The sequence below is a fragment of the Buceros rhinoceros genome, unplaced genomic scaffold, assembly GCF_000710305.1.
Source record: "Buceros rhinoceros silvestris isolate BGI_N320 unplaced genomic scaffold, ASM71030v1 scaffold18931, whole genome shotgun sequence".
Classification (NCBI taxonomy): domain Eukaryota; kingdom Metazoa; phylum Chordata; class Aves; order Bucerotiformes; family Bucerotidae; genus Buceros; species Buceros rhinoceros.
The window spans coordinates 23,675-35,344 of NW_010392958.1; the positions used below are offsets into that span (position 1 = coordinate 23,675).

At 44.5% G+C, this 11,670-nt stretch overlaps 1 protein-coding gene across 1 annotated transcript in view; it reads right to left on the minus strand.

Moving 5' to 3' along the window:
- The window catches only part of SMEK2 (SMEK homolog 2, suppressor of mek1 (Dictyostelium)), a gene marked incomplete at its 5' end in the record, with an annotated part of 18,044 nt that extends 7,334 nt beyond the window's left edge, over window positions 1–10,710 (minus strand). Inside the window, 4 exons of the mRNA XM_010144693.1 lie at window positions 548–625; window positions 3,739–4,359; window positions 5,287–5,385; window positions 10,655–10,710. Of these exons, the coding sequence (XP_010142995.1) occupies window positions 548–625; window positions 3,739–4,359; window positions 5,287–5,385; window positions 10,655–10,710 (854 nt within the window). The remainder of the gene's footprint in view (window positions 1–547; window positions 626–3,738; window positions 4,360–5,286; window positions 5,386–10,654) is intronic.
- Between the last annotated feature and the right edge of the window lie 960 nt (window positions 10,711–11,670).

Genomic DNA, 11,670 nt, shown 5'->3' on the forward strand with positions numbered 1-11,670 from the left:
AAAAATGATTTAAGGTGTATTTGATTCAAAAAACTCTCTGAAAGTAGGAAACTGTTACAGTCTGTATCAGAGTTCGGGTATGGCTCCTATGTGTCTTCCTAGTCTAGTTCTCTCTCCTCCAACCTTCAACAACAACAAAGGAAAGCAGAAGAAAATAGAAAAACTGAACAAACAAACAATTTAAAAACTCCAAAAACTGTAAGAGTTGAAATTTGCCTCACAGAGAAATAGTCACCGTGTAGGTACTTTATAGCACCTAGCACAGGAAGGATTTACACTCCTGTCTGGTGAGCCTCTTGTGGGAAGGTCAGAGATGCTTCCCTTGCTGGATGCAAGATTTTAAGCAGGCAATTTAAGCTGATAAACATATTCAAGAATAAATATTTGGCTTTATATATATATATGTGTGTGTGTGTGTGCATATATATTAAGGGACTACTGGTAATGCTCAGTCACAGGACTGCAGAACTAGCAGCGCGGTTTCAGTATTTCTATTTCATCCCTGTTGTTTAAAGCTCTCCAAGAACTACCCAGAGCACTGACTCACCAATTCACATCGTTTGTCATCGTCTGTAGCTTCATCTGTTAATTGTGCAAAAACTTCAGACAAAAATTTCTCGTCTTCCTGCGTGACACACAAGAAGGATACGACTTACACAATGCCTCTTACGAGTTAAAGCATTGAGCTTTACTGGATCCCACACCGTAGAAAGTCAAACTAAATTTAATCTTAACTAAGATGCTTAACTACAAACAAAAATCCACGTGTTAGTAGATTCGGTAGATAAGGGGTTTTATCATCCCTTTTCTCCACACCTCCATTAAATATCCTGGAAAAGGAAAATCTGAGAGTGCACCCCCAGGAGGCTCGTTCCCAGTGAACTGTTTCCGTGCTCATTCTGCACAGGAGAAGCAGATCCAGGAGACCAGACCATACGTGAAGCTTTCCAACAACTGGTCTCTGAAGAACATGTCGCTTCCTTCCCTGCTCTGCCACACCTCCCGCTGTCGGTGCACCTGCCGCCCGGCACAGGGTGTGTTGCATGGGTATCAATTACTCTCTTTGAGACCTGTGGCCCTGCGAACGTTTTTTCAGTCCACCTCGGCAAGGGTTGGCCGCAGCCATGTCTCCGTTGACCTGACCTGGTAAAACAGGCTCCCCCGCTTGCCGAAGTGCAGCTTTTCCAATCTGTTTTGAGCATTATTTGCTCTCCACATTCAGTTATACCAGAAGACTCTTCTTTTAAAGTACATACAGGACAACATTTCACTCCTTATTCACCATTTCAGTTACACCATTACTTAATACTCAAGCGGTACCCGAAAACCAGGGTGAACATCATCATCTCGCAACTGTTTGGGCATTTCCTGCCCTCTCTGTACGTTGATTTCTCTGCACCCCTTCACATGGAAAACAGCGTTGGCATTCTCTCAAGGCAAACGTCTCTGCTACCTTTTAAATAAACCTTAAAGCAAACAGTACCATTACACGGCAGCGTTACAAGATTACGCGTCACTGCACTGGTTCAACTCCACGAACTCGATTCACGCCCTGAACAAACACTCACGGAACAGCAGCATTCCAATAAACGGATATAAACATCGCACTGCGTAACGCAGAGCGTGCTCCCTCCCCTGCGCTGCTGCGTGCTTCCTCAGGCTAGGCCGACACACAGCTCTTACAGGTACAGGGATGCCAGCCAAAGCCTCACCGTTTTTTTGCTGAAACTGTGAAGACGTGGGGAAAGAAGCACTTTACAAACAAGTGATACCTGGAACCCGCATCAGAGAGAAGGCGACATACACAGACTTGGCAGTTTGTTCTAAGCTTTGCTGCCTTTAACAGCTTAATTAAGCCTGTTAAAAAAAATACCTGTACCACAATCAACAGACAGGCTAAAAAATCCCCACCAGAGCACACTTGGCAGCAGGAAGATCTCTGGCTCGTCTGCGGCTGCCGTGCAGCGTGGCCCTGCTGTCCTAGAGTGCAGGAGGGATCTAGGCTTGCTTTCCGCGCCCACTCAGCTTCCCACGGGGCTGCCCTGCACCACCAGCAGTGCTGGGATCTGCTGCTTCACGGCACGTAGAAAGGAGCTTTGCTGCCCTAGCAAAGGCAATCTGCTCCTCCTATAATCTGCACTCTCCGAGGGAGCCTTGCCGGTCTATTGAGGGCAACGAGACTTCTCATGTGTTTGTCAGCCCCAAAGAAGCTTTAGAGTTCTTGGGCCACAACAAACAGCAGATTTACACCAGGGGACTGTGAAAACAGTCCTGAACCTGAGGTCCACGCTGCTGTGTAATCTTCCTCACTAACATCCCTCCCACGTGTGCCGCCTTCTTAGTCTGTCATTCTCAAGGCAGCTCAAACGATGCGAGTACCAACGTTATTTGTAAAGGACGATGCGTGTCTCAGCTGCAGTCTGTAAAACAACAGGCAAACCTGCGTGCTACGTACACTCTCTGCTATGGCGAGGACGGCAGTGACAGAGTTAGCAAACAACTGCCAGAGGATTTCAGGACTTTCTTCACAGAGTACTAGAGGTACCAGGGAAGCATAGTTTTCTGTTAATGCACAATTAATACTCAGTTCAGTAAAGCCTAAATGAAAAATAAAGAACTTTACAGAGTTAAAAATCCCTAAATGAGACTGGGGCCTCAGGAGAATGACACTGAATTTGTCTTTAGTTATAGAAAAGTAATGTGCAAAAAAATAAAAAGGGAGATCTTTATTTAATACAAAGTCATTAATTTTGCAAGTGAGATTTACTTTCTCGCTCCTTTCTGCTATTTGCCCATAAAAAAGAAAGAAACCCAAAAGCTTATTCACGCAATTCTCTGCAATTCTTTAGTGGGTTTTTTCCCCCCGGTTTTCTATTGTGTTCTTCAGAAATATTCCTGACGGTACGTTATTTGCCCAGTGCCGCTCTCTTGCCACAGTTCTAACTACCCTCCTCTTCTCCTCGATATCCCTCCCTGTTTCACAGACTGTCCACACCCGGAACTGACAGGACTGTGATGTTCTATTCTACACATCAGCACCAGAGTTCTGAGGACACGGGTCAGAAACAGAACAATCCCACGCTGCTCGCCATTAGTTTGCAAGACAAAGTATGAACTGAAAATACTCCAAACGCCATGAAGTTCCCACACAGCTCTTCACCAAGGCTCCTGCCATGGTCCAGCCTGGTTGTCACACCCAACTATTTTTAAGCCTGCTTCTGACTGCAAAGCAAGGCAGGAAGTTTTTTGATATGGCACCATGTTGATTATGTTTTAATTATTACTCTGGGATATCAGTATGAAGAAAAAACCCAAGAAATTACTTACTTCATACTACAACATGAACATTTGACATTCGTACCACACAATAATAGTAGTGTAACAGGCACAGTTCTGAACAAACTCTTTTGAATCACAGATTTGGAATTTGTTACGAAGAAGTCCCTGATATACAGTACAAAAAGTTGCTTGTTCCCTAAATACCTACACAAAATGTGGATGTTGCTGATGAGTCAAGGAGAAGCAGCTTTACCTGTTTACAGCCCATTAAAAAATACTGGTATACTCACCTTTTCAAGACACAAAAGAAAGGGTATCAGAAATACAGGGAAGCATTCGGGATGCAGATGAAAGCGTGCAGGATTACCTTCCGCAGTGTTCAAGAGCTGTCATCAATTTCCAAAGCACAGCTAGAGGCATCTATACAGAATCCATCGGTACCGTATTAAAACCGCTTACCTGCAACATACTGACAATCTCAACTTTGTTGAAGAAAATAAAGGAAGTGAGGGTAGAAAGAAAATTCTCTTCAAAAACAGATGGTGTCGGCAAGATGATGTCCTGAATATACTGTACCCTGTAAGTCTGGTGGATTTTTTGCCTGAGTTCAGAGTCTGTTATAGGAATAACCTCCTTAAACTTTGCTGTTTTGGTCAAGAACTCCCTGTGCCGTTTTGGCTGAGCCAAAGAAGGGTCATACTCAAGGCATCCAACCACATCCATAATACACTCATCGGAAAACATCACCTCAAACAGAGTTGCTTTGTTGAGAAACAAAATTCCTCTGATAATTTCATACAAATGATGTAAGCCTTCGGTGTTCTCTAAATTCTCGCAGACTTGGAAAAGCTGTAGTAGTTTTTTAATATAGCCTTCGTTCTCCAAGGCCAGCGCTAGCTTTTCTCTACGGATGGGGGAGGAGAGAACAGAGGTAACGAGGTCAGCAATCTCTTCAAGTTTGTTGAGTTCACAAGTAGGAAGGTCGATCAAAGGACTGGTTTCAGGCATTTCTTCTATGTGTTCCTCTTCTGACTCAATCAGGTCCTGCGTGACTTCCACTGAAGGATCCTTACCTTGCACCTGAGAAGAGAGCGCGTTCCATGACTGTCTCATCCCAAAGCACACACAAAAATAATCAAGGCAGTAACTGAACTAACACGTGTAAGCGCTTCTACGCCTTCAGTTACCTGGAAAACGTCTAGCTGTGCAGAGGAGTAGGTCTGCTGCCCCTGCTCTCACCACCATTATCCTCAACAGTGCATTTGTCAGAATATCAAACCAAACTGAACTGAACCCTAACAGCATGGGGGCAGTCAAGAGCCTGAAGCACTTTGGTGATAAACACAAATTTTTATATAAAAATATGAAGAAAAGAAGGGCGTAACAAAACCTTCTTCCAGTGCCTCAGCCAGAAGGGTACGAAGCCTTAAACTCCCAGTAAGAGCCCACAGCTCTTCCAATGTCAAGTGAAACGTAACAGAGATCAAGAACAAAGGAGGAAAATGTCACTGATAGCAAAACTGAAGAGGTGAGCAATTGTGTCCCGCTCTGTGCTTTGCTTCCACATTGTCTCCCCTCTAACTCCTCTCCCCAGCCTTGTCATACCTCCTGCACTGTTCATTGCCCCCACTGACCCAGCTCCAAAATTCTCAACCTCCTGTGGCGAACGCCCTTGCAAAGGCTCAAAGGACAAAGCAAGGAGCATTCTGGAGTCTGATGGAAGAGCATAAGGCTCTAAGGTTTACATTTTCTGACCCACATGACGACCTGCCTCTCAGACTGGTCATCAGCTCAACCCCAGTTTAAAACCTGGACTATGTATTAGACACACAGGTTTGCAGTTACTGGGATTCATTCCTTTCGGCAATAGCATTTCAGATATGGCCGAGCCGCAGAAAATAATGACAAATATCTGCTTATTTTACAAGTAGTTTTAAAAATCACAGCACAAACACATGAAGACACTAAAGCATCTGGAAGAAAGAGAATATTTAAAGTTAACCGTACCTGGCAAATTTTTTCCCAAATTTCATCACAGCCAGCTTTTTCTTGAAAACTCAGTGCCAAATCATAGTTTTCTGCCTCTGACCAAACAATCAGGGTGTCCTGGTTAAGACAAAACCAAAACAATAATCGTTTCTGAAACAGGTCTGCATATTAATCTTCATTCTGTTACATCATGTGTCTAAAAAAGAAATAACTTTAATTACAGCTACACTTGTCAAAAAAAAGAACGTAAGACACTAAGTATGAAATGACCTGTTCTGCCATAAGGGACATCACCTTTCTTTTTGCTATTTTACGACCACTACCTTACATTTACATCTTTAAATATACTTTTTTTGCATACCCAAAACACTTATAATGGCATTTTTCTGCATCGCACTTCTGAGCCAGCAGTCTGGAAAAGGGAATGCACACATTGTAGGAGATTAAGAAAACCTGCAATATAACAATTTAAGTCTTTTCATAGTTAACAAAGTAGAAAAAAAATCCAATATAACAGTGCTTCCTCCTCATAAGGGGTATAACATAGCCTTAGCAACGTGAGAAATAATGCCTAACTAATGTTAAAATACTATTTTCTGAATTAAAAGACATATAGCCTGAATAACATCAAACTCCCAAGCTCTTGTGCAAGTTACAAACACCTTGTCAAGAGATATTTTCATGTGAACAAGTGCTTTTCCCTTCCTTTTTTCTACTGCCTCCCTCAATTCAATCTGTGCACGGTGTGTCTGGAAGATCACTAGAATTTTCACAGAGACTAACAAGGTTTTTGGTTAGGGCACTGCTGCTGTGCTTTAAAGACTGTAACCTGTGTCTGGACATTCAAAGATACACTTCAGCATCCTACGGGAAACTCATCTTCCTGTGAAGATGTTCAAACCGGCTGTGCTCTCTGACTCTGCAGTACATTTGATAAGCTCCAGCAAAACGGAGCAACATTCTGCTCAGTTTGTTGACTTTGAACATCAGCAAGCCCTTGCTTAACAGTCAATAAGGTAATTCACCTCCCACATTCACAAAGGTCAATATTTTTCACACAACTTATCAAGGATTGTCAGTCTTTACCTCACACATCACTTTTACTGTAAACAAAATATTCAAAGAGAAACCTTTAAGCCTAGCAACCAAACCCAAACAGATCTCTGACTGGCTTACAGGTACGCTGGGAAACTTCAGGGGCAACAAGAACAGGGCACTGTCATTGTGCCCTCACATCTTTACCCCACAGTACTTCTTGGCTCCCTTTGTAGCTGAGTGATGACTATCTGTAAGGCATCTGCTCTGCTGAAAGGCCAGTCCATGGCGCAGTACCACACAACTATCTGGTCACCATCCTTCACGGATTCACCAAAGACAGAGGGATACAAACCTAATTAATACCAAGGGATCACTACTGCTCTTAAACCTACAGTCAGCCAACATTAGTCAACTGTTTTCCATCAAAACCGGGTTAGTTTAGATGTTTAAACAGTAAACGCAGAGCTCTGGCCTTACTGAGGAGTGCTCCCTGGCCTGTGTATTTCCACTGGAAGATGTGAAGGGACCAACAGTTTGGGAGAGAAATCTCAGCAGATCAGCTTCCTTCTCCCAAAACATCACCACAGGCCACACTGAAAACAACAGCATTCGCACAAGCTCAAATGTTTGTTTTCTTTCTAATTCGTACAAGTTCCTTTAAAGAAACAAAGTTTTCCTCTTCCAGGAAGAGCTGTGCTCCCTGCACTCCCTATGGCTGTAATGCTGTTCATGGGGTGTTTGCTTATACTGCAGTGTCCTGAATTACACCTGACCTCTGTCCTACAATCCCAAATAATAACAGGTCATCTCCTGCTTTTGCGCTCCAACTCACACGGTGCAGCTTCATACAGCGGACAGTTTTCACCAACAACCATCCGCCCTCACCTCCAGCTCACGGCCAGCAGAACCTCTGTTTCCCGGGTGCCGTTTCAGAGTGAGCAGTTCAGCTGGGCTTCAAGGAGGTAACAGTAATTGTCAACAGAAAGGTCTGATTGGCTCTCTGATCTGGTCCTCTTTTAGAGATTGATAAAAAAATAAGAATTCTTAAGTACAATTTTATGGCTGTTACAGAACTCAAAATGTTTCTTTTGAAAGGTTCTGTGAAAGTACTGATGCCCCGACACTCAAACCCAACAGGCTTCCAGGTAAGCCGAGACTAAGGTGCCTCACTGAACAAAAAAGGGCACAGCCATGAAGAAGTCCTATTTGTAGCCCAGAAGGATTCAGGCAAGAGATACAGTGCAGCAACTGAAATGCCTGCAGGCACCCCTCAAAACTGCACTCAGAAATTCTGAGTGAGAATTCACCAGTTACTGAGCGGTACTCCTTCCAGTCTGTATCGCCCACACAAAGACCAAGTTCAGAAAGTTTCTCCAAAAACACTTCTGAAAGAGTTTCCTCAGAAAATAAACCTCCCATACCTCTATAAAATCTACTCATCTGGTGTACGCTTCCTGCATGACCCAAGACAACCCACAAAGACCACAGACAGGCATCTTCCAGGCCTAGCTGCTGTGAGAGACCACCGCTCCAGCCAGCTCAGATTAGCACCCACCACGCTGCTCTGAGAGACGAGCAGCAGCAATGCTCCTTCACTCACTCCAACACCATATAAAGACAAACAAAAGAGGAGAGTAATTCAGAACAACAACATAAGCTCAGAGAGTAGCTCAAACCCCTCCTCAGTAGTGGTACTGGTGTGCACAGCATCTGCTGCTCTGCCTCTCCCTGTTCCTGCACTGCCCCCAATGCCAGCACATGCAGGGGGAACGAGCTAACATCAGGAGGTAGTGTTCACTGCGGGGGCTTCTGGAGCAGCTTAAGGTTAGAGCCACGCACGTGAAAATTACCACCCTGGTAACTGTGCTGAAGGAATAGAGCAGGCAAAGGCATCCGTCTGACTTCTCACTGCAGACACGCTCCCTGCCAGTCTTGCCAGGGAACAGTAACCTCAAGCAGAGGGTGGAACAACAAGTGGGTGTGGTAACAACTGTTTAAACTGCTCCTGCTAAAGCCTCCAGAACATGTCTGCCGCTGCCCTTTGGCCAACGTGGGGTGTCCAGTGGTGGTGTGTAACTCCCAAAGCCTGCGTCCCAAAAGCTCTTCAGGCTCTCACGTTTGTTGCATACTTGCAATTGGAGATTCTTTTATGTTGTACGCTGAGCAGCCTGGCACCTGCGTCCAACCCACGTCCTATTTCTCTTGACAAAGAGGTCATGATTCCAGTGTGCCTAATGCCTGGACAGAACGGGGAACACAGATTGATACACAGCAACTACACACCAGCTCGATTTCTTTTTTCACAGAACGCTGTTACGTGAACCACACTTTAAACAGCAAGTATCCTCTGAGTCCATTCAAGCAATTCATACAAAGATGGGGTGTAGGCAGGGCACGATTCCTTTCCCTCAAACAGCTTTCCCCAAACGCAACATGATCAGCACCTCAATCACATCTGCAGTTGAACTCTGGCAAGTGGAAGAGTGAGCTCTCCCCCTGCACTTCACCTGCAGGCATCTGCCCCAGGCAGCTCATACGGTCTTCAGGCTTCAACAGTCGAGCTGGGACACTGAGGAGAGCCCACCTCTCCAACTCTGGTTAACCAACAGGTTTTGGCTAAAGCTTTACACCGTTTTAAGAAGGATCTGCCTGCTCCCGCGACGCCCACGTTTGAGTGCTACCATGTTTTCGCAATGAGACTGAGATCTCACACACCAAGGAGAGCATGGGAATGCTACGCTAAGGTCTGCTGCTCTACACAGAAGGAAGCACATAAAACTTGAGGACAAAGCTCTGTCAACTCGAGGCTGTATGACTTCAGAGGTTCAACACACCTAGCACTTGTCTCTGGAAATCAGCAATCATTATTCCCCTTCAAAAGAAAAAACCCAACCCCAAACTCTTCAGAAGAGGGAACAGCAAGCCCTTTCAGCCACAAGGACACGAAAGCATTAGAATCATTAATAAAAGCCAACCAAAATAAACCCCAGCCTGAGTTCTTCAAAACTACAACCTACAAAGAGACTTTCAGAAGAAAAGTGACAAGAGCTACTTAAATTACTTGAAACTTTGCTGACTCAGTAAGGAAGGCTTTCAAATCATCAGCTGTGGGAAGTTCCAGACAACAGGCTGCAAAAGGAAGCAGTTTAGAACTTTACAGCAACACAACCTGCATTCCTGTTTCATTATTTATTAGTTTCCTCCGCTACCCAGGAAGCAGTTCAAGGCTCTTGACTTTCACCCCTGGAGACCATCCTCCTGTCTCAGCGTGGCCCAAGGAAAGCCTACGACTGCCATCCACCCGACTAAACCCACCAAGACCTCACGAGCGAGGAGTGGAAACCACAGAAAACAGAGGCCCCAGTCTCCACCTCGCTCCAGGTAACCTGAAGCGAGCCAGCTCTGCTCAAGAGGTGACAAAGTCTGTGTCCTCAATCCTCGTAACATAATTTGTCACCCAAACACACAGAATCCTTAAAGATTCGTCTCTTCATGATTTAGGAAGAAGAAAATACTGTTCTTTGGTGGTGAAACACTAGTGGATACCATAATGATGAAGAGCAGTATAAAACACTGAACAAAAGGAACAATCTCCTGCAGAACAAAGGAGCAGACAGAAAAGAACCCTGTGAGAACCAAGAGAACAATGTAGGCAGAGAGATCAAAAACAAGTGCAGAGAACTGAAAAAGCAATAAAAGCAGAAAAGATTTAGAAAGCTATTTTGAGTGGATTACAGAAAAACAACCTATTAACACCGCTCCTGGCTGTTTAACTTCTTGTTTTGCAGAAGGGTTTCCCCTAGGAAAGACAACCGTGCAAGTCAGTCACCACGGCCAGTCACTTCACTGCGGACAGCAGAAGTTTTCAAGGCTTAAAACAAAAACTAAGAACAACAATGAAAGAAGTCCTAGAAAGACAAATTCCTTCATCTTATTTCCAGAAAAAGAACTCAAGAAGTGAACACGCTGTAACAGAGCGGGCCCAAGTTCTGCTTTCCTAATTCAGCAATGACTTCATGCAGCCTGGGATGAGAGAAAGGAGCCACATGTTAATGTTTCTAACAATTTCTCCTGTAACGAGTCCATCGTTTACCTAAACTGCACGTATTCTCTTCAAAGCCTGAGGTCCAAAAGGAGCCCTCTTTAAGAGGCCCACATTTTAATCTCTAGAGGGTAGTTTTATAGCACCTACAGGCGTCTAAGCAAGTTTTTCGCCTCTGTGAAAGCTATGGACAATTCCACGTCACGCTACCTTCTTTGTTTTCTGGGAAAACGCAATTATTTTGAGCACAAACTGAGTCCTCGGCACCAGCAATCAGAAAAGATAAAGCCTCGCAGTAATACTTGCCTGCTGTTTTTGATACGCAGTGTTTGGATTTATCTTCGACTCCAACAGCAGCGAACCTGAAAAAGGTACAAAGAAGTGTTTACTGAGTTTAACAAAATAAATGTCTTCACGCACCTTACAACCACCGCCGGTGTGCCAGCCAACATACGCTCAACTTAATCTGTATCCAAGAGCAAGCCCAGGAGAACCACCTCCTCTAAACACAATGCCATAAAATAAGCCAGGCAAGACAAAATTCAATGGAAATATCTGTACTTAAATGTATTTTTCTCTTCTAACTTAGACCAAAATTTTCTGAAGCACTGTTTTTTCTCCTGCATCCTGATGCACAACTAGTTTTTTTAAAAGCCGTCTAGCAAACCGATACAGATTTGCAGCAGATAAGGAGGTGCGCAGCACAGAAATGTTTTTGCCCGCAGAAGCCACGTGGGCTGTTTGCTTTTATTTCCTTCAACTGTCCTTCAGGAGTGAATCATCCAGATACTCTAAACCCAGGGACTTTATCTTGTGTATGCTAGTAGTGTATGTATCCTGGCAACAACTCCAGAGTAACTCATACCACTCTTAGGTGGTTTATTTAGCACATTAGCACCTGTCCGGTGACAAAGTGGAGAGCGTGCAACCTTCCCCCTCCAAAGAGACCCTTAGGGTGACTTTAAAGTGCGGTAAAACACGAGGCACATCAACACAATCAGCGAATTTCCAGGGGAAAGAAACCATCAAACAGGCAACTTTTTACAGTAGCAAGAAGGGGAAGGAAAGAGCGCTTTAAAAGTGAACAAAATTAGTCTGGAAGCGAACAAGATGTCCTCACGCGTTACCACTTCATCTCCATTCAGACAAGAGATGCAGCCGCCCAGGGTAACTGGAAGGGGCAAGTCTAGAGCCACGGTGGGAACACCGGGAAAGAAACTCTGAACCGAGTCCCGAGCTAAAGGGAAAAAAGGGGGCAAATAGTAGTAATGATCCTTTGGGGCCTTGCCCGATGAGCGCGGGAAGGAGGGACACCAGCAGCC